The sequence below is a fragment of the Vidua chalybeata genome, chromosome 20 (genome assembly GCF_026979565.1).
Source record: "Vidua chalybeata isolate OUT-0048 chromosome 20, bVidCha1 merged haplotype, whole genome shotgun sequence".
Taxonomy (NCBI): domain Eukaryota; kingdom Metazoa; phylum Chordata; class Aves; order Passeriformes; family Viduidae; genus Vidua; species Vidua chalybeata.
Window position 1 is genome coordinate 9,051,771 of NC_071549.1, and position 22,763 is coordinate 9,074,533.

The window sequence follows — 22,763 nt, forward strand, 5'->3', positions numbered from 1 at the left end:
TGGATTGTTCAGGCACTGCAGCTGACAGGTGAGTACTGCAGCTGTCAAATCCTTATTGCCACGAGCAGTACATTTCTGCTCTTAATATTAAAAGTGTGTCAGAATTTCCATTATAAACCACTTATTTTGTGGGTTTATAGCTTTGCCATAAAAATACACCTTGGGTTGAGCCCTGGCACGCAGCCATTTGGCTTCTTCTAACACAATATTAATTCAGAACATCCAGACAGTGTTTTTAAACATCAGTATCTGAGAAGTTGTTGCTTCTTTTTTCTCTTTTTTCTTTTCTTTTTTTTTTTTTTCTGAAGTCTCTTGTTTTCTGCAAGACTCACTCAGGAATCAAAGGTGCCAGATGTAATTGCAACAAGTATCTGCAACATCTGGAAGCCTTTTTTGGAAGGACTGAGACCTGTGATAAGAAAGAAAGTTCTGGGGACACCTAGAGAATTCCCAGGCCAGGTGGGAAGGCTGGACACAGACCCCCAGGGCTGAACTGATAAGGTCTGGCTGCCATCACCCACAGAGCTTCCCAGAAAATGGCAGAGAGAAGGGAAGTCTTGGGCAGATGAAGATATAAGCTAAAATATTCATTTTGGAACCAAATCAAAGAATCTTAGGTCACATTTGAAGCCCACAGTGCAACAAAGGATTGTCAGCCAGCGATCTCTGTGAGATGAGAAACTAGGAGCAAAAACAAACTTGTCATTTGAAATTCAAGAATAATTCTGATGGGATATTTCAGCTCAACTTCCAAGCTAACAAACCCTCTCCATCTGAGCTCTGGGCTTCATGAGGAGCATGTCTGGTCCTTTCAAATCCCAGCCCTGATGAATGGCTGGAAAGGTGGGCAGAAACTGGAGTTCCTGGCAGCCAAATCCTGTCACTCAAATTCTGCTTGGAAAATGAATGATGAAAAGGGGCAATCCTAATCTGATCCGTGGCCTTACTGTACAATTAGGAAAAGTGATAATCTTTGTTTGTGAAACAAGGAAAATTGGCAGCTGGGAAACAAAAAAAAGAAAGGAAGTCGTTCAGTTTAATATTAGACCTATGAAAAAATTGGCCATAAAACCTGTTCTGAGGCTGGCCAGGACAGAGCCTCAGAAATGTCTGGGGAATGTTCTTCAATCAGTTCAGGGAATGTGAGGACATGAAGCTGAAAGTGCTGAGCTCCAGAGGAATGAGGATAAAGCTTCAAGCTTTTCTCTAGATTTGGTCAGTTTACTTTCTGAATGTACATTGGCATCTGGGAAACGAATGGAATAAAGTCCCCTGCAGTCAGACTGCAGTTATTGGACAAGGTGGGCTGAAAAAGAATAAATTGGGCTCAAGCAGGGAGAGTGACTGCTGGCAGGCATAGGGCTTTCCAAAGGTGGGGAAATTGATTTAGAAAAGTCATCCTCTCTGAGCAAGCAGTGTAACTAAAATGATGGATAGGCCATGGAAGGATTTGGAGATCATTATGGCTGGTAATAGAGTAATACAAGCTGGAAGTATTGTCTTACCAATGAAATCCCTGGAAATTTTCTTTAATTATGTGGCTCAGATGAAGCATAGAATTTGCAGATAACTGATTTGGAGTGAGGAGATTTTCCCAGTGCAGCAGGCAGCCACTACAGCAGCTGCCTGGGGCAGTATCAAAGTAAAGGTTCAAGTGGTGGAAATCGTATTTTAAGGGCCATGCATTTGCAGAAACTTTTGCTTCTAGATTTGAGGGGTGATTTTTTTTCTTGCACTAAGCAATTTAAATTCTAAATTCCTTTAAATGCAGAGCTGCAGCAAGATTTCAAGTGATTCCCCTGCAGCAAGTGGGTGTACTTACTCTGGCTTTGCTCCAGTTGCTTTCACAACTAATTGAAACTTTGAAAATACACCAGCTTGGAGATCAATACAAGTCTTAAAGGTCCAGAAAATACCTCCAGGATCCATAGAGCCTCCAAGGCTCTACTGAATTTAGAGGTACCATCACTGCTGGTACTTGTGTGAACAGGGCTGAAGTCACCACAGCTGTGCCACAATCCCAGTTCCAGGGTAGTGTTTAGATTCCCAGAAGTTTTTTCCAGTTAAAAATCAGTTCTCTGAATCCAATAAACACACAGGCTGCACACAGTGGTGTACCACAGATGGATTCTGAGGGAAACCAAGCCATTCCCAGCACCTCGCTGTCACAAAGTGCTACTGGGCATCCAGGGAGTGAACTGGGATGGATAAATGAGCTTTCAACGAGTTTTGGACCTCACTCACAGTTCTGATTAAAGTCAAATGGTGGCTGCAGTGGATCCTGCAGAGCCAAGTTTCAGGAAAAAGGAGAAGGAACAGCTTCCAGAGCAGGACAAAGCCTACTGCCGCTTTAAAAGATGACTTTTGGCCCAGCACCTGCTGCCTTTTGAGGATGGGAAGGAGCTGTGCTCCAGCCTGCCTGGATCAGATTAGCTCTAGATGGTATCTTGGTACCAAGTACAACACTGAGGTGTGAACTGATGTATTTACAAACGGCTGGAACACACTGAAAGCCTCAGCCTGACATCAGTTCCAAAGCCAAGGGAATCACTGGAAGCAGAAGTGATTAATTGTGAGTACACAGCCAGCCAGGGGATGGTTCCACACACAAAAGGGCAGAGGAGAGGCAGGACCATCCTGAGCAGCTCCCCAGCCAGTGCCACTCAGGTGAAGGTTTTGTTAAGGATTTTTTTTTAAGGACTACTGCTACTATTTCAGGCAGATTTTTTGTGGCTTTGTTAGTATTGTAAAACCACTGCATGAGTTTGGTGAGAAGGAAACTATTTCAGTGGCTGGCACAGTGTGATTTAACGTTTTCAAAAATGTTTTTGAACAAAACCTCTTGTAACTGCTCCCATTTTCACCTCCCCATGTTCCAAACACCTTCCAGGCTGGACGGGCACTTACCACAAGAAAATGTTCTGTTCTCAGGAGAGGAATTCATCTTCTGCTCAAAGAACATCTGACAGTGCCTAAACCCAGAGAGGGTCCCACCGTGCTTCCTTTGGAGAGGGTTGGCCAAACCCTGGCAGGCTGCAGGGGCTGAAGGACGTGGAAGGCAGGAATTGGGGTTTCATGGGGTGAGACAGGCTCAGCTTCATCCAGAGAGCAGCTTTGGGGGTTCATCCCAACATTGTCCCACCCCAAAACATCAGGAAAAGGTCACCTGGGAAACCCAGGTTTGATGTCCTGTTGTCCAGGTGGCTCTCCTGGAATTCTGTGTTCCTTTGGGACAGGGAGCTGGAGCAGTGGGTGAAGACATCAACTCCAGGTCTGGGATTCCTGCTCTGGACTTTGTTTGTCAAACAGCACAATTGTGTACAGGAAACACGTGGCTCTATCCTCCATTAGTCTCTCCTGACATAAATATACAGCAATAAATAAAAATGTATTCATTTGTTGGTGTTCAGGAAGATTGTTCTGCTATTAAATTCTCCATCTCTACTGCTGGATGGAGCAAAGAAAATCTGTAGCTTAGTGAAGGCTGTTACAATACCATGTGGCTGGAACCTTTGTGTTTTTATCCCTATTCTTTAATAAAATATCATTAGAATTCCTTGGGTCAGTGCATGTGAACTAAGTGATGGACTGATAATTTTCTTGCTACATTAAACCAAGTGCTATGAAAATTTGAGGGGATTTTGCTACAGCAGAGATTCAGCTTTGAATTTTTTGTATCTAAGCCATGCTTTGCAAAATGTCTGATTTTTCTGGAGATGTCATGTTACATTTCAGGTGTGTCACTGACACGTGCAGCAACAGAGAGCAGAGTTACAGAACTAGAAATGGGTTTAAACATTTATGTTGAACTCTGATATCTCAATCTGATACAATATCTGATATCTCATATCTGATCTTCTGCACATCACTGGTGGCTGAAAACTGCAAGGACAAAAGCTTGGAAATGTGGTACTTATAACTAATCAGATTTTAGCACCTTTGTTTCATTTTAAAGCTGTTGGAAGCTTTCTTCCAACAGTAAGGAAGGGTGAAGCACTGGAAAATCAGTCCTGGAAAGATTTTCATCAGTTTGTGAAGCCTTGCTGAACGAGCTCCCATGTAAATCCGTGCTCCTGCTGAGTTCCTCTGGGTTATCCAGGAATGCTGACCTGCATCACAGGGGCACCTTTCATGAAACCTGAGGCAGGGATGTTTTTTCATGTAGAAGCTGTTGATGTGGTTTTTCTACAGTCTAAGTGCCAGGTACCTTTTAAAAACAGGAATGGGAAGGAGAGCACTGGATGTGGGAGACCCTCCTGCAGAAAGCAGCTCATTGTCACTGAATAGCAGAGTCAGGAGTGAGATGTGCCTGATGTTGGGCTCTCTGAGTCACTGGCCCCACATATTTATTACAGATATTAATATACAAAATTGCATTATAATTGATAAAATACATAATTATATAATAATATAGTATATATTATTCTATATTAACATATATATGTTGTCTATTATAGATATTAAGTATATATAATTATAGATGTTAATTATATTATATATAGATATATATTAATTATATATAATATAGATATTAGTTATATAGACTATATTGATATATAATATTATATATAAATTATATAATATAAATTATATATAATTATATATAGTTATATAGTATATATTAATTATATGTATTATATATTAATATTTGTTATATACATTACATGTATATAAAATTATATATATATATATTTATATTTATATTTATATTTATATTTATATTTATATTTATATTTTACATTTATATTTTACATTTATATTTATATTTTACATTTATATTTATCTTTATATGTACTTCAGAGGTGCTTGGACTCTGCAGCGACACAAGGTCTGAGCACCTACACAGAATTCAGGCAGTTTTTGGTTTGAAATCGGACCTGCTGGGAGCTGCCTGGCAGAAGGTTTGAGGTTGCTGGATGTTTCTGCCTTTGTGACTTGCTCTCTGTTGTGAAGTGTCCTTTACTCCAGGGAGCAGCTGCTCCCCGGAGCTGTGCTGGCAGCAGGAGCTCACTGCTGTGTGTCGTGGCGCTGCTCTGTGCCCAGCTCTCAGCATCCCTCTGAATTCCACAGAGCTGGGCCTTGCAGGGCTAATGCTCCATTCCAGGGAAGTGCTGAGCCCCCTCAATTCAAAACATCTTGCAGAATGAGGCCAAAGACTCTGAGGTAGGAAGAGGTGTGAGGAGAGCTTTATTGGTATGGCACATATTTAACCCATAGGAAAACCCACAAATTTTACTCATTTTAAGTGTATTTCACACTTTTTGACTATTTGAAATAACCACATTTGTAAAAACTTCTTTTAATGAATAGAGCTCTTTATGTACAAAGGCAAACCCTTTTTTTCCCCCCTAAGTACAGCCCTTTTAAAATACCATTTCTTTTGTAGGTCTGGCTGCTTCCCTCCTCTGTTCATTATTGCTTGCTGCTACAGAACCCTCCAGAACTGAAACCAGGAAATTTAGATCCTGTTTTATCTTAGAAAAGTTTTGCTGATCCAGGCCATGTATTCATCAGGACTAATAAGACAGATAAGTAAAGGACTTTAATTATTTAATGCCAGCCCCAACCAAGCTGGTGTTCAGCACAATATTTGTGTGTGAGGGATGGGAAGGAGCTACCTGGGTACAAATTCTGGCCCCACCGACCTCAGTGGGGGTTCTGCCATTTGACTGCACAAAGCAAAGGCTTCACCAGATGATTAAAAGAAATATTTCACTGGGATTTTCTGAATCCTGGTAATTTTTATCTTCCTTTTCACTTTTGAATGTTGGTTTACCTTACATACCCTTCAAAGTAATTGAATATAAAAAAATTCTCATCAATTCCATTTTATTCCAAGTTTGAATTGCCTCATTTTTAAATTTCTTGTGCATTTGCAAAACCCCCCATGGCAATGTCTGGGCTGAAAACATGGTAGGGGAGCACTGGCATATTTTGTCTTGCTGTGATTTCAACTGAATTAAAGAAACCCAGAAATGAAAACATTTCCATTTGTTTATGTAACTAAAAAGCCCTATAAAATGGAGCTAGCAAGAATATCCTTTAATGAACACAAACCCTTTTTGCAGGCAGGCCACAAACAGAGGGACACACACACACCCCCACGTCCTATCTCCCCTATCAACAGCAAATTAGAGCAGGTAAAAAAAACCTCCCACTATTTGTCTTAGGAAATATCCACCACTTTTACAGGGAATTTGGAAAATATTTCTGTGGCCAGCGTGGAGGTGAAATCCTGCAGCACAAAGCACAGCCACGGGCACCGCGAGCCAACAGCCGGGCTGCTGTAAAACAACCTTTTAATAAGGCATTAAAATGCCATCGACCTGGACACATAAAAACAACAACAACAGAAAAAAAAAAAACCTATGAAAACAAATAATTAGGATCTTATGCCAGAGAGCAGTGTTGATCTCCATGCAGAGATTTTCCTGCTGCAGTCAGACCAGGCTAAGGCTGGGGGAGGAATTAGCAGCGCATAAATCGGCTGCGCTCGTGCTGCTCCTGCCGTGCACAGCCAAGCCCTAAAGCATCCTCCAGCCCTTCCAGCTCCTCCTTTCTGTCCCCTAAAATCCCCTTTCTGTCCTCTAAAATCTCCCTTCTATCCCCTAAAGTCTCCTTTCTAGCCAAAAGTCCCCTTTCTGCCCCCTAAAGTCTCCCTTCTGTCCCCTGATGTCTCCTTTCTATCCCCTAAAGTCTCCTTTTTGTTCCTCAAAGTCTCCTTTCTGTCCCCTAAATTTTCCTTTCTGTCCCCTAAATTCTCCTTTCTATCCCCTAAAGTCTCCTTTCTGCTCCTCAAAGTCTCCTTTCTATCCCCTAAACTTTCTTTTCTGTCCCCTAATGTCTCCTTTCTGTCCCCTAAAGTCTCCTTATTATCCCTAAAGTAGCTTGGAATACACTTGGTTTAGGATGCCCGAATATTTTTTTAATTGAATCTCAAGTTTTTATCATGAGCATGTGAAAGGTTGAATTTGCTGATTTTTAGGCTGATTCAGAAATAGCTGCAAACCCCATTTCTTGAAAATCTGCTGTGGTTTTTTTTTTCACTGCAAGTAATGTGCTTGTATTCATTTAAAGGTTTAGCAATAGTTTGTAGTGGTTGCTGGTGTGTAAAATGCATCAAACTGTTGTATAAATTTATCCTTTAATGCAATAAAATAATTCTTCAAGAGCAATTTTATCACCTGCAATGTATAGAAATACAAAAAGCATTAAAATAACTGATCATTCATGTCTGTGTTTAAGTCACAGCTGCTGTGATGGTTGTTATTAGCACAGCTCAGAAAAGCTACACTATAAAAACTGTATTTGGAAGGATGTGCATCTGTGATTACATAATTAACATGATAAATTAATGAGGTTGTTGCCTAAGACCTGGGCATCAGATTCTCAGCTTTAAGCTGGAATTTAATACATTTTTTTACTAAAATAGCCTGAAAAGAATATTGGTTTTCTTACATAATAAAATTACTGTTTTGATCTCCATTTTACAGACCACAAACATCAATAATTCAGGGAAATTAATGTATGTCCCTTCTGTATTTCATCTCATTTCCTGTTTTGTCATTAGGTAACAGTTCCCCCTAAGGCACATGTTTTTAAATTTCTAATCCAGCTTGTGCCTTTCTTCCAGATCTGCAACTGCAGATACTTTTCAAGTTTGTATTTCCACACCCAGACCTGTGGCAATGATAACAGTAACATTCCCAACCATCAGAATAAATCTTGGCACTGTGATTTCATCCATTAATCAGTTTCATCTGACTTTCTGCCCACCTGGCTTTTCAAAGTGTGAAAATCTGCACTGCAGAGGAATTTTATGGATTGCAACCCTAATTTTTTGGAGTAAAATTCTACACAACTGCTCTGGTTAGAAAGCTGTGGGCAGAATTTTCAGGGTGCTGTGAATTGCTGTTAAGCCTGTGTTGCCTTTTGGCTGGAGGTACATCCCAATTAGTGACCCTTCCATGGAGCAGTAGCAACAGAGAAGGGATTTGGTTGTTTTTTTTCAAGGCAGTTGTAAATGATTAGTCCAAAGGAGCAGCATAAAACTGTGAGTCCCCTGCAGGAGTCGGCTGGAGGAAATTAAAGGATCAACAACAGAAGGGAAGCACTGAGGCAGGATTGTTCCAGGCTGCAGCCACAGGCTCTCACATGCACTCAGGAAATTGGCTCCATCAAAAGCTGAGGATGCAGGAGTGAGGATGAGGAGGATCATGCAGGTGATGGTTCTAAATCATGGCTCGAGATCCCAGATTCCCAGGGAGAGCTTTCCTCCCCTCCCCACAAAAAGCAGCATTTTCCAGGTAAAAAATGGAATCTTCTCTTTATGAATCAATAAAAGTTCGGCAGAAATGTGAGCTATAAATCTGATGTAACTCAATAAATAACAAAGATTCAGTCTCCCCAGAATAATATCAGTTGGATGGGGATTTTTACTGTGCTGTGCCCTGTGTTTGTGTGTGAGAGCTGTGAAACCAATGACTGGGGAGCACTTGGCACTCCCTTTGAAGTTTAAAGTAAATTCATTCTGCAGAAATTTGCATCTTCTGGGCCTGGGATGAAGCTGAAACCTTTGCTGGTGGAGCAGGAAAGGATCACAGGAGGGGAAATGCATAAATCTCCATCTGGAGCCAAGTATGCTGGGAAGGAGATGGGGGAGCAGGAGTGGCAGAGCAGGCTGAGAGAGCAAAATTCCAAGGGAAAAGTGGAAGAAAGGAAGAGGAATGTCCCAGGAATTCAGCTCTTCTAATGCTCAATACTTTCATCAGAAGCAAACCACTGGAAAGCTGTAACCCAAATAAGGAAATTAGAGCAAAAATTAACAATATTCAACTATTCAGATGTCAAAAGAACCAGCAGAGTTATTGGTGTGAGAGGTTATTGCCAGAGGGGAAAACTCAGCATGTCCTGGGTAATTAAGCTTCACTGGAGAGCACGGATCCCTTCTCCAGGTAAGAAAGTCTTTTATAGCATGGCATCTTTGCTATTGTAATTAAACACCATGGGCATATTCTGCATATGAAGTCTTAAACACTTTAGTCCTTTATCAGGGGATTTTACTGGCCAGGCATGTGTGTTCCTATGGCAAAAAAAAAAAAACCAAAAACCCTGCTGCTATAAAAAAAGAAACCCAAACATTTCTTTTTATTACTCGACTTGCTGTATTTTTATATATATTGAGCCAAATTCATCCCTTGTGGAGCTCAGTTGAAGCCAATAAGGGCAGATTTGGCCCATGTCTATATGAGAAAGGTGGTGACAATTAAAATATATTGTTTAATAATGAGAGCTATGGTAGTGAAGTGTCTTTGTGTCTATGAAATTATACACCACGACACCCAGCCAGTGTGGAGCTGGGGCTAGCAAAACATATAAGGTTGGTTTCTGATGGAAAGGCAAAAGCACTCTGACTTTTATGATTATGATTAAATATCACAAAGGCATTTGAACGAGGCTAATTTAGGTAACATCTCCAGAAGTCTCGTTTATAGTGCAGTATTTTACCATTTGAAAATATTTCTTGACTGTTTTTATATGTGGCTCTCAAGGACAGCATGACTGGCTGTTATTAGCAGTAAGTAAAAGAACAGTTTTTATTTCACTTATATTTGAGGGACTTTCAGCAATATTACAAAAAGGAATGTACCCTATTAAATGAGAAGTGAGGACAGCCTTTACTATCACTTTACACTGGCAATTCCCAGTTGTTCCCTGCTCAGGGCATGGTACCAACACATGAAAGGCATTGTTGATACCTTGGAGAGCTGAGGATGTTTCCAGTTTAGCACCAAACACCCAAAGCAGAGGAGCCCCCAGTGTGCAGAGGACAGAGGAGTTGTGGTTACTCCTCTGTGTATCCCTGTTGTTAAGTTTGGGTGAATTTACAAGCTGCAGTTTGCTGTGCTCTCTGCTGCCTTGCATGCTCCTGCTGCAGTTTGGGCAGCGGTTATCCACAGCCAGGAACCAAATCCCTCATTCCAGGCTCCATCCCTGCTGCCAGGCAGGCTGGCTCAGCTGTGCTCTGCCTTGGAAATGTCCCACATTTTAGCCCCAGCACTTTCCTGTTGAGTCTTCACCTTGCCAGGAGGGGAGGTGGCAGGCTGAGAGGGATAAGCAGGAGATTTCCCTTGGGGAAAAGTCTTTTCCCCTGGGGGTTCTCTGTCCTGGGCCTTGGCAGCTGCCTCTGGCTCCTGCTGTAGGAACTGGGGTGAGAAAGGTCAGAGGAGTAAGGTCAGAGATGTTTTGTTGAACCAAGAACTAAACTGGCTCTTGATGGCCCTGCTCAGGAGTGTGAGGAAGGTGGAAACACCTCCATCCATGGACCAGCAGAAAAGGCAGCTCTTAAACAGAACTGAAGATATAAAATACCAGTTCTAATGCCACTGGTCTTCTAAGGAGTCTCTGACCCCCAAAAATGAGAGAGGGGAGGGAAACACAGAAGAATAAAAATCCTTTTTTTGTGTGTGCTTATTACTCATTCTGAATCTCTTTTATGGAAATCTGGCCTTTGGCATCAGATTCAAATAATATTTTATTAGAAGGAAGCATGATTCATTGAAATGGTGCAGTGCAGTATCTATGGAAAGGAAAACTGGGAAGGGCACAAGAGGAGCTCAGCTGTGGAAAATCGATTCAAGGAACCATTGTCTCACAGAGGATCTCAACCCACAGCAAGAAACAACAGAAAGGAACAAAGTATTTCCAAGCAAACCTTTGAATGTGGTGGTGGAGCCAAGTAAGGAATTGTTACCATGTTAGACTGTCAGGAAGGGTCATACAGTACCTGTGGAAGGAGAATATCCCGTTCTTTGGAAATTAATAGGAATTTTTTATTAACATCAATGTGATGATCAGGACTGGCCCATGTACCTGAAAAATTCAAACTTAACCAAAGGGGTAATAAAAGATCCCAGGAGGAGGGGGATGTTTAGTCTGTCTTAGACAGGATAAAAGTCACTTTTCTCCTTTTCTGCACATTTTCAGAGATCTGCTTTTGGAGCTGTGAGAAGCATGGCTGTGTTATCCACAGCTCTTTCTGTATGAAGAGAAGAGAAGCAGCAAAAAGAAGTGATCAGAACAAGCTCAACCTCTCCATATTACTGATTACTCATAACTTATCCTCATGCAACTCCTTTGCCTGTTGCTTTTGCTCCTTGGCAGGAAAAGAGCATTTATATTTAATTATTTTATTTTTATTTTTCTCCCCCTTTCTCTCCTTTAAGTTTTCCAGCTCATGTTTTCTCTGTATTTAATTCCTGCTTGCTGACCTCCTGCTTCCCCTTCTTTTGCTGTTAATAGGATGAAAACTGATTTGGGGACAATCTAATTAGCTACTCCCAGAGGTGAGGGGATGTTATTTCTGTGTTATGCATGAGAGAAACATCTCATTCACTAAGGGCTGGGTCATTGCTGGGGGTAGGAGCATCTGTAAATCCTGAATTTCATGGAGTCCATAGCCTGCAATGGAAGCTTTCCTCCCAGCTAGGAGGAATTCAGGTAAGTGTGGGGGCTCAGCTTCACATCTGCTGATTTTCAGTTGTATTTGGTCTAAATGAGATCTTAGTAGAGACTTCTCTGCCTGTGGAACCCAGGAATTGGCAGGAGGAGAGGGGCTGTGAGTGCAGCAGGCACTGAGCTCAGTGAGCTCACAGCTCTGCTCACCCAGCCCCTACTGCCCTGAATTCTCACAGCTCTGGGGTATTTCAGTCTCCACATTCTGGCTTTAATGTCTCTGCTGCTCCCAGATTTCTGTGTCACTCCAGGGAGGATGGGCAGTGGATGCTCAGGGATATCAGAGTTCCAGCCCTCCCTGCCTCGTGCTGGATGTCCTGTATGTCTGCAAGGACAACGTTTGCTGCCCAAGCAAACCCCCCAGCCCCTGCCCTGAGCCCTGCCAGGCCTGGGCAGCTTGGCAAGGCTGACCCAGAGCTAAAACCCCTTCCTCCTCACCTGCTCCTGGAGGGGAAAGGGACAGGGCTACAGGCAGTGCTCAGTTCTGATGCTGGGTGTAAATGCAGTCCTGCACTGTGATCCTGGACAGAAATCCCTCTGGAAGCCTTTCCTGCCCCTGAGCTGTCTCCTTGCCTTCAGAATGATGAATGGTGGGAAGGGAAGGGTGAGGGGGAGTGGGGGGATCCCTCCAAGCTTTGAACTGGCTGTGTCATCAGAAAGATGAGAAGGAAGAACAGACTCATTTCAAGCAGAATTTTTATTTGGACAAAATCCTTTTACTCTTCATCACCTTTAGTGTTCTCATGAGTAAGGCTTAGACCAAGTCCTCACCCAAAGATGTCTGATCAGCTGAGGCACTGTGGCTAAGAAATATAATTAATATACTTTGATTTTTTCCTGTAAATGGAAAGGATTCCCTGTCCCCACTGCCATCCCTGCCCTGTCCCCTCTGCCTCCAGCCCTGCACACCGACTGGTTCCCATTACTCTGGTGCACCAGGCAAGTTCATCACCTTTCCAGGATGTCCTGTGATTGATTCCTCATGGCCAGGGCAATCTGCTCCAAAGTTTCAGGCTAAAATGAGCTCTTGGCTTTAGAGGGGATAATCAATGGTTTGGGTATTATTCTGTTCCATTTTCAGCTACCCTTCCATGTGTTAGATTCACAGCTGATATTAAATACAATATCAGATTCAGACTTCTGTTATTCTCTCAGTAGCTGCTCAGATACCCTGGGCAGGAGGAAACTGCAATTTTCAGTGTGGTTGTGTCATCCATCAAACTCAAATACTCCATTCCTAAGCTGCACTGCACAGCCAAGGCTGCAGGCTGGGCTTGGTGAGGAGAAGATTAAAGGGCTGGTCCTGAAGTCTATAAAAGTTTTCCTATTGACTTCAACAGAAATAAGACTGAGCCTTAGGATTTTGGCATGAAAACACAAAAATAGGGCTTTTCATCTCTGCTGAACTGCAGCAGGCATTGCTGCCTGCCTGACGTAAGGGATTGTTCTCTGTACATGTTGTTCTCTGTAAATGTTCAGGGATGTCCATCCCTGGCAGGGAGTACACAAACCTGGCCCAGTGTCCTGTTATCAGTGTGAACCTCCCAGCTAGAAGATGCATTTGTCAAATTTTGTCTTTCAGGACTGTTAAAACTGTTGCTGCCCAAGTAGATGGTGCTGACACTCCACCTAATTTTTCTTATTAAAAAGTCAAATTTCCACCAGTTTGTAAATACAGCCCCACTGAAATTGTTCCTCGAAACTGCAGCAATGCATGGTTCAAAGCCAAACATTTGTGTTTGCTGAGAACTAAGGAGAATGACAACAAGAAAAAAAACCTAGATGAAAAATGTTGGCATTTGCCAAATAATCCTCCAAACCTCTTCCCCATCAGTATTTTCAGTGGAACAAGAGCCTTGTGACCTGTTGTAGCTATTCCTCCTCTTTTCATTGCAGTGGGGTTTGCTTTTCTTTTATTAAATGAGTTCCTAATTAACAAAACCTGCAATTACCCTGACTTTAATTGAACTAATGTTATTAGCTCTTTGCACTAATTAATCTCCTTTTTATTTCTTCCTCTCAGGACCCAGTTCCAAAGGTGGGCAGGGGCTCAGGGGGGCAGTTTCCATCCTGGAGGCACCTTGCTGCTGTAAATCCACTGGGACTGCCACCTGAACTGGCATCCCAAAAGTGCTCAGACAGGAGCATTTGCTGGCCATGGCCAGGAAAAGGATCTTCCTGGCAGGAGTGGGGGCTTGGAGGCCACAAACAGCCAGCAAGGTGGCACAAACCTTCCCCTGCCATTTCCCAGTGAGGCTGAGCAGCCCATGCCAGGATTAAATTTAATTCTGGTTGAAGTAGGACACAGGCTGGGCTCTCCTGCCCAGTGCTGGTGCAAGGAGGGGCTGTGAACCCTGTGATGAAACCACCCCAAAGCCCAGTGTTTTACAGGCATTTCTCTCATGGCAGGCTTTGCACATTAAATAAAGTTCATGTTGGCCAAGGCTTTGTGCTTTTGCTTGTACCACTCCCAAGATTTCCTTTGCTTTAATTTTTAATCTTGATCCTGTTCTTTGCAGAGAGCAAATCAGTTCAAAACGTGATGTTTTCTACCAGCAAGTCACAGGCTCATGATTTCTCTTCCAGCCTGCTATCACAGGAATAAAACCCTTCCAATCACACTGAATTTAGGCTGCCTCTTGTCACAGTCAAGTGCATGGCACCTCCTTGGAACAGGTCCTTAAATTAAAATATTGTAGATTTTTTTGCTGTTTAAGCACTACTGCAGAAACATGAGTGGCCAAGGAGAGAGGGGGGGTTTCTTTCCCTCTGGCTGGAATTTTTCACTATAACCATCCTCAGGGGAGTTCTCATCTTCAAAAGAAAAATTCTTTCTATACAAGCTGCAAAAAGAATTATTTAATGACATCATAAATTAATACAGAGAGGCACAAATTTTCCAAAATGTGGAGAGAGAGAAAAATAAATTCATGTTTGCCAAAAACACCCCAGCTCTTCCAGACTTAGGCCCCTCTTGAGCCTGTGAGCTGCCAATGATGCCAAATTGAATGGTGGGGCTTTTGGCAGGACTGAAGTTTAGCTTGTTTAAATTTTGGCAAATATTCCTATTACTCACATTCTCAGCAAGCTGATACAAATATTTGTTCTATTTAGAGGGAAGTCCAAGCTCAGTCTGGCACCGAGTGCTGCTGGGCTCTGGTGGAACTGAGCCTGCCTGGGCCAAGATTAAATCTGGACATCTACCTTCAAGAAAAACAGAATTTAAAAAATTCCCTGGGCCTTTTAGAGCAGATTAGAGCACATCAATGGAAAATGGTCCTCGTGTGTATTCAGATTTTTCTCACTTGCTAATTTTTGCTTTAATCTGATTTAAAATGGGCCTGGTTTCCCTGAGCTTGGCTTGCCATTCCAGGCTGCAACTCCAGGGCTGGAAAAGCCTCCACACACATGAACCTCCACATTCTTGAGAATTAAAAGCTGTTTAAACTGCAGTAAATCAAACTGGGACACAGCACACTTGATCTCTTTTAAAGCTGTGCAGGTTGTTGGGATTTTTTGTTAGTGATGTCCCCAGTTTAGTGTTTCTGATTTGAAAAACAAACAGAGCAAATCCTCCAGGACACTCAGGATTGCTGTGCTCTGCTTCATCCCTAGGAAGGATCCTGCTCAACCAGGATCTCCATCAGGATCAGCACCTGCCAAGCCTTTCCAGGTGGGAAAAGCAGGAGAAATCAAATGGACCCTGGGAGCCTGGGACTGGGACTGGACACATACTCAGGTTAGAAATCTTGCAATGAAAACATAAAGCAAACTAAAAAACAAAACAAAACAAAACAAAACAAAACAAAACAAAACAAAAAAAACAACCTGTTTCCATCCCATAAATTAATACAAACAGATTTTTTTCTTTTTGCCTGTGCTCATCTTGAGTGGGATTTGTAATGTAAATAATTCAATGATGTCTCAATGCTTTTGTCAAAGTCACACAGGAGGGGGATCCCACTAATATGACTTTTTTAGCCATTTGGAAATGGGAAATCTGTAAGTGGCTGAACTGGATTCCTCTGAGTGGAAAAAGATTGTCACTGGAGAATGATTCATCCCATTTAATCTCAATGTCTGATCTCTCTCCAGTGACTATAAAAGGAATCCAGATGACCAGATTAGCATATATCCAAATTTTGCACATTTTTATGCTAACTCAGCCTTTCCCAATCAGGTCCTGTACTCATAAATATCCTGTGCTATTTTTATAAGGAAAAGCTCATTATCTGGCACTGGATTCCCAGGGCACTCACTCAGCTCCAGTGGCTGCTGTGGGACAGAGCCTGGGCCCTGCCCTTTGCAAAAGCTGCCAGGTAAAACTTGCAGTAATTCCATGGTCAAGATTTCTCTACACTCCCTGCATTGACTGAAAGGTTCTGAGAGGATTCTTACAGGAATTACTTTTTAATTGCCTTAAATCAATAAATATTGCATGGATGAGCAGAAGGTACATGAAGAACGGTGAAAATAGCAGCAGTGATTATTCATTAAAAATGACACTGTTATTGTGTGGGTCACCTTTGTAAAACAGGCAGAAGATCCAGGCAGGTTTTCCTTTCCTTTGGGCTGCTGACCCCACTCATTTTTGGGTCCCATTTGTCTGTTCAGTGTTGATGCTGTGTCACAGTGAGAAATGAACTGAGCATTGCAAGTTCTGGGCAGTGACAGCCCCAGGCCTCTCCCCCCTCCCTCCCACCTTTGATTCTTCACCACTGGCCCTGGAACTGAGCACAGGGCACAGGGACGTGGCTTGGTGCTCTGGGGATCAGGGGCTGCTTTTAACTCAGTGCTCACATCAACTCCTGTGACCCCTAAAACAAAGAAACACCTGAAAAATCCCAAATAAACCCATGGGCATCTAAAACCTGATGGTGGAGCTTTGAGATGGTGAAAAAAGGGTCAGGTGTGCACCTTGGGAAGTGAGAGGTTGGTGTAGTCAGGCAGCAGGAGACAGCAGAGAGACAAAGCATCTTAATTCACCATGGAACATTTTTATACTAATTATTGAAATGCACCCAGAGACAGCTTGTAGTAGTAAAATGACTTTATGTTCTGATATGTAAAATAAAATGTCCATGCTATGTAACAAACATTTAAAAATTCCATACCACCTGTATCTAATGTGGTTTCTAATAAAGATTTATCTGTAGTATATATGGTTTTTTGTCTAACCAATTCTTAGTTTTTACATCAAAGGTGTGTAATAAAAAAAAAAATTTAAATAGATGTCTTTCCAAAAAAAAAAAAAAACCCTTTGCAACATTCATTTTTATTAAGTATTTCATTTGTTAAAAGCAAAGCTGAATTGGACACGTGGCCTGCATTTGTGATATATATAATTTTTTATATATATATATATATAAAATATATATGTATATAAATAGCTATTCAGCATGCAAAAATTGTAGTGATTTCCAAAATCTGGTTACAAAATCCTCACCAGTCACACACGAATTCTGCTGAGTGGGTGCAGGAGACTGTCCTGGTTGAAATGTGACCTCAGGGCTGTCTCCATCGGGCTCCTCCTTGGGATGGATTCACCAAAGCACAGAAGCACCTCCCCACTTCCAAACCTGCATTTCAGCTTTTTGCTTTTGCCCGTCTGGGAAACAACGGGAGGAAATGAAACCCCCCACTGTGCAATGACTAAAGGTTGAACATTGTGCTTTTCAGTGGAACCAAGCTGCAGCGTCACCTCCGAGCCCGGGAGCTCAGCACGATGGACACTGCACGGGACAGGAGCTCTGTGGGTGAGGGAGTTCTGCCCCAGAGGGAATTCCTCTGCTTCCCAGTGTCAGCCTCCCGACAGAACCACTGAGGCTGGGAAAGACCTCTGAGATCATCCAATCCACCCTGTGCTGGATCCCCCCGTGGCAGCTCCCAGGGACACTGCAGAGGGCACAGCCAGGAGTCAGCCTGGGCCATCCACAGTGAGCAAAGGGAGCAATGGGTGCACTGCTTACAGATTTTACCTGTTCTACAGATATTTGTACACTGTAAAGCCTGACGGGTCATGGGAGCTCTTCCCTCCCCACCCCATCATTAGGAAAGTATTCCTCTAGGCCTGCTTTAGGCTGGAAACCATTCTGTCTGAGCTGCAAAAGAAAAGAATATAGCACAAAAGGCACGTTTCAGCTGAATACGAAAGAAATCAAGGACCAGCAAATACAGAAATTGGTTCTGGAAAGTATTAGCGACTTTTAAGCTTAAACTTCATAAATATATTGCAATAAGCAAATGTGATTCAATCAAGAGATGGGAGTCTGAAGACACTGGGTCTGTTCCTAACGCTGCAATTAATTCGCTGTTTGGCCTCGGACTTAACTCTTCACTTCTTCGCTTCCCACAGCCACGACCGATGTCGGTGTGGGGGCAAGAAGAGACATTTGTGCATCGGTGCCTTCTCCTGCGTGCCCGCGGCGCGGCCCCGCCGCTCCCGGAGCGGAGCCCGCGCCCCGCCGGCCCCGCGCTCCCGCCGCTCCCTCACTCCCAGAGGAGCGAGGAACCTCTGCGGACCGAAGGGGCTAAAGAAGCGCTGCCACGGCAGTCCTTGAGCTATGCAACCGATCGAATGGCTTTTTCCTTGGAGGTCTGGGAGGTTGTGGCTTCGTGAGCCAAGGACCGTAAAAGTGAAGCTCATATTTTTCCCAAATAGCCAAAATTTGCTCACGGATGTTTAACATTACAAGCAAAAGAACATGGCTAGCTACGTCACTCGTTAGTCATGAAGATGGTTTCTACTGGATGAAGACACGAGAATGAATTTATTTGGGAGTCACTAAGAGCCTGATGAATCCAGCCCACCGAGACAGGAGATGGAACTCTCTGTGTGCCTGAAGATACAAGCTCTTCACCCACACAAATCCCTCTGGAAATGCACATGTGTCTCACCGAAGTGCAAGTTACCCACAGGTATCAACACTGACTGAACTGTCCCGGAGCAGTAAGGTCGCCGTGGCCTCGCCGGGCCCGGGGGTCACCCGTCGGTCCAGTTCTCCACAGTCCCCATCCCTGAATGATACTGCAGCGACGACTCCCTGGCCAGCGAGAAGCTCTGCGAGTACAGGAACTCGTTGGCCGCGTTCAGGTGCGGAGAGGGGGGTTTCCTCTCGCACACGGCCGGGTGCACCCTTTCCCTGGGGAAGGACGAGGCGGGGCCGCGCTCCCGGCCCGGAGCCGGGCCCAGCTGGTTGTACACGCTGAAGGGGCCGTTCCCCGGCGGCTGCGAGCCCTGGCCCGCCATGGCCGGGAGCCGCGGCATCATGGGGGTGGCGGTGAAGTGAGGAGGGAAGGGCTGGTAGGGGACAGTCTCCATTGTCTGGACGCTGTAGCTGGTGTAAGGTGCGACTGAAGTCCACATGTTGCAGCTCAGCGGGGGCGGCGGCGGCGGTAAATCGTCGACGGCCGAGACGGCGGCGATGTCGGCGCCGGAGCCAGAGTACATGCAGGCCTCCCTGGGGGCCACCTCGCCGCAGTAGGACGGGCTCAGCATCTGCTGCTCGTAGGGCGGCGGCGAGCGGAAATAGTGATCGTCCCCCACCGAGGACGAGGCGTCCAGGTAGGAGCGTTTGCAGGGCAGGTCCAGGTGCCGAGCGCTTTCTGCAAGAGAAATTCACAGTCAGGAGCAGCTCTGCTGGGAGCCGGCGCTGGGACTGGGGAGTCCCCTCGGAGGCCGCGATTATTTCACTAAACTGGTGCCCTTTCTCAGCTTAATCCGGCTAAACCATTTTAGTTTGGGAAAACAATGTACAACATCAAAAAGACATTGTGCTGCAAATGTCAGGCTGATCCTCCCCGGCCTCAAAGCGCTCTGGTGACATTTGTCAGCTTAAGTGAGGGATTCTTCTCACATCAGGGATTACTCCACGTTCCTCCAGATAACGGAGGGCCCTGACACTCCTGCACGGTTCCTCCTGACAAATTCAAGAAGTCTCTTAAAGGGTCTTATCACAGCCTGCCTTCCTGTCATTGCAAAAATGACTCTACATTTCCCAGATAGTCGCGTCAAAAGCTGCAGAAATATTTCCAGATAAAGGAGCCCTTTCCCAGTGAGCAGCCCTTCCTCAGCTTTGCACAGCCCCTCTCCTCCTGTGAGGACCACGGCCCTGTTCCCCAGCAGCTTTCTGTTACTTATTAGGAATATTCTCTGGATGAATTAGTGAATTCATCTGCACGTTAACCATCTGCTAAAATGACACATTTGCCTTGCAGCCCTCATTACTGGTGCTGTTAGATTCTTCATTTGGCCATGATCAGAGGATTCTCCCAGCTTAAATAAATTAGCAGGCAGTGAGACATGAGCATGCAAATAGAAGGATTTTTTTCTTCTGTGCAAAATTTTTCCATTTAACTTAAAACATGCCATGATCTCATCTGATGCTGGACTAAAAGGAAGAGAATGCAGTCACAGCTCACTTAAATTTGAGAATTAGTGGATGAGAGGAAAGGGCTGCTCATACCAAGCTCCCACAGTCCCATTGGTCTGCGGACATTGAGGGAATTGCTCATGGCTTTGCCCTGGAAAGTGTAGAATTTTAGTAATGCTAATGGCCTCCTGCAAACAATTTTGAATTCAGCTGATCCTAACAAAGGATAATTTTCCATTGAAGCTCTGTGCTATTTGAGTTACACATTCTAATTAATTGTTTCAGCTCTGTCTCAGAGTCTGAATTTACCTTCTATCGGACAAACCCACTAAAAATTGCTCCAAACAGCAGCTCTTGCCTCCTGGCCTCCAAAACACTCCAATCACATCAATATTTCTGAAGATCAAGGCCCAAGAGACCAATCCAAACCAAACTCATGGTCTCAGGTTTATTTTCTGTAGTATTTTTCTAGCTGTGAACTCGAGTTACCTCTTCTTTTTAGACAATGGTAGAAGAGCCCTGAATCTCTCTGTGCTGTGAAGGTGTTGAGTGGCAGATCTTGAGTATCCGAAGCTGCAAACTGCATGTGAGCACCATTCTCATACTGATAATGCTGAAGGGTCTGGTGATTCCCATGCAGTGGGTTAACATCTGGCTTTGCTGACAGCTGGCCGTGACTGGACACCAACCTCTGCCTCATGATGCTTTTGGAAATTACTGGATATTCTTTGCTAAAAGAGGTGAGAAAAATTAAGGCTGGTTAGACAGTGATCAGCATCATCAGAATTTCATCAGCAGTGAGGAAATATTGGTTTGGCTCCCCCAGAGCATCTCCAGCCAATGACTTCACCAGCCTTAGCTTCAGACGATGAACTCATCGCGCTGCTCTGGGCGTGGGCAAGGGCTGACAGCACAGAGTGTGTCAGGAAGGGCTTTGAGGGACATCAGTGCCATTCAGGCACAAGCAAACACCTTTCAGCTGCTTCTCCCAAGAGCTGCAGCCCTGAGGAGGATGAGGAGGGAGGGAGGGAGGGAGGGAGGTACCTTTGGAGCCGTGCCACACGCAGGTCGCTGTCGTCGCTGCCCCGGAAGCCCTTGGCAAAGGGGTTGTTCTCAATTTTCAGCTGGGTTATCTTTAAAAGAACAAAACCAAGAATAAAGTGTTTGAAAGCAAAGGTACAGCAGCAGCAGGGCTGAGCTGGTGGGTCTCGAGAGGCCCAGTCCTGATGACCCCTGTGAAATGCAGAGTCTGGGTCTTATTCTAGGCCCTGTGTTCTTTTTCTGGACTCCTGATAGAGAGAATTTATTTGTCTGATTTAAAAGGTTTCCTGTGTTTCCATGTTAGAGAGCCCTGCTTATCATGGTGTGGCTCTCCCTAACTCCCATAACAATTTAACACACCTTTCTGGCCACCATTCAGTCATTTTAACTCTGTGAAGGTCACAACTCAGCCACTGTTCTATCCCTGCACAGCCCCTCTCCCTGCTCTGAGCCCCCTGCATCCCACTTTAATGCTGAGGAGAGCAGCCAGTTCTGCTTTGGGATGGTTTTGCAGAGCTGTTGCTGTTACTAACAACTACACTTTTAGCAATGTTGAAAAATATCCCTTACCAAAAAAACTCCTGAGAACACAGCTGGCCGCTATCAGTGCTGGAGGGGAAGGTGGTGACATGTGAATTTAAGCAGCCTCCAGGGCTCAAGCCCTTGCAGGGAAGCTCAAGCAGCTGATGAACCACAAGAAGAGTAGGACCCTTCCAAACCCACAGCCTGACAGCAGGTTTGTAAGTCTTAATTTCATTTTGTTATGTAGTGATCGTGGTTTTCCTCTGACATGAGCAGGATCAGGGCTTCAGTCCCTCCTTGTCACCTTCCCCTGGCCTCATCCAGCCCAGGAGGGGATTTGGGGTGAGCACACTCCTTCCTCACTGACCTGTGCCCAGGGGTAATCTCTATCCTCAACAGCATCATTTTTTTCTTTAGGAATACAATTATTTACAGCCACACTTCTTGCTGGCAGGAGATTTCTGAGCTAAATATAGTTCAGCAGTTTGTTTCCTCTAAAAGAAACCCAGACCAGGTTTTTAATTGTTGATGCTAAAGAGAATAAATAAAACCATTCAGGTATTCCTCGGAGGCTGAGATTTTCACACTGAGGTCCTGCTGAGACCTGCCTGCTGTCACCTTCTGCAGGTCCCTGTGTCCCCTGCTGCTCAGGGCAGTGTCCATCCCCCCAGCCTGCAGACCACAGAGGCTCCTCACAGGAGCTTCACTAAAGAATTTGGGCTCATCTGGGACATTTTCCCTCAATCTGTCAGGTCCACACTGTGCTGCTCCCCAGCCACAAATTACCCCCAGCACAGCAGTGACAGTGCAAGTGTGGAGTTTATGGAGCACTCTGGGAACTTCAGGGATGAAAGGCACCATTGACAGCAGACATTTTAAATATGTATTAAATATAAGCTCTTTTGAGTCTTTTTGGTTAACCATGTTTGGGCAATTGGTCATTTTACATCAACAGCTACAACTTTTCTACCTTCGGTGTCCTAATGGGCACTTTTCCCCCATCCTGCCTGACCATACCACATCCATGCTTCTGCTCTGAGTCTCTTTACTGGCTCACTAATTGCAGCATTTTTGCAAGGACTCTATGCTTCCAGCATCAAAGGGCACACAGGCGTCCTGCTTGGGAGGAAAAGCTCTGGTCAGGTTATTGGGGAGGAAGAATTTCACACTTGTTCCTGTTCCTGCAAGATTTGCCTATGAATGTGCAGGAAAGGAACTGGTACAGTTACACATGGCAGATTTCACACTCAGGGTGACAGGAGGGCTCTGGCAGTGCTACCTCACTCTGCACCTTTAGTTACGAATCTTGATGCC

At 44.3% G+C, this 22,763-nt stretch overlaps 2 protein-coding genes and 1 long non-coding RNA gene across 6 annotated transcripts in view; 2 read left to right on the forward strand and 1 right to left on the reverse strand.

Annotated features, from left to right (window-relative positions):
- BRIP1 (BRCA1 interacting helicase 1) overlaps positions 1 to 6,020 on the forward strand; it is a 93,603-nt gene extending 87,583 nt beyond the window's left edge. For all 3 annotated transcript variants that reach the window (XM_053961422.1, XM_053961426.1, XM_053961423.1), the window contains one exon: positions 5,387 to 6,020. In XM_053961422.1, the coding sequence (XP_053817397.1) occupies positions 5,387 to 5,479 (93 nt within the window). In that variant the 3' untranslated portion in view covers positions 5,480 to 6,020. The remainder of the gene's footprint in view (positions 1 to 5,386) is intronic.
- Positions 6,021 to 13,090: 7,070 nt separating this feature from the next.
- Positions 13,091 to 16,324, forward strand: LOC128798223 (uncharacterized). Its single transcript, XR_008434361.1, has 2 exons — positions 13,091 to 14,190; positions 15,130 to 16,324. It is a non-coding gene; the product is annotated as an uncharacterized LOC128798223 (long non-coding RNA).
- Positions 16,325 to 16,776: 452 nt separating this feature from the next.
- The window catches only part of TBX4 (T-box transcription factor 4), a 34,971-nt gene continuing 28,984 nt past the window's right edge, over positions 16,777 to 22,763 (reverse strand). For both annotated transcript variants that reach the window (XM_053961525.1, XM_053961526.1), the window contains exons 7-9: positions 20,931 to 21,019; positions 20,376 to 20,617; positions 16,777 to 19,119 (exon numbers count right to left, since the gene is read on the reverse strand). In XM_053961525.1, coding sequence (XP_053817500.1) covers positions 18,497 to 19,119; positions 20,376 to 20,617; positions 20,931 to 21,019 — 954 coding nt within the window. In that variant the 3' untranslated portion in view covers positions 16,777 to 18,496. The remainder of the gene's footprint in view (positions 19,120 to 20,375; positions 20,618 to 20,930; positions 21,020 to 22,763) is intronic.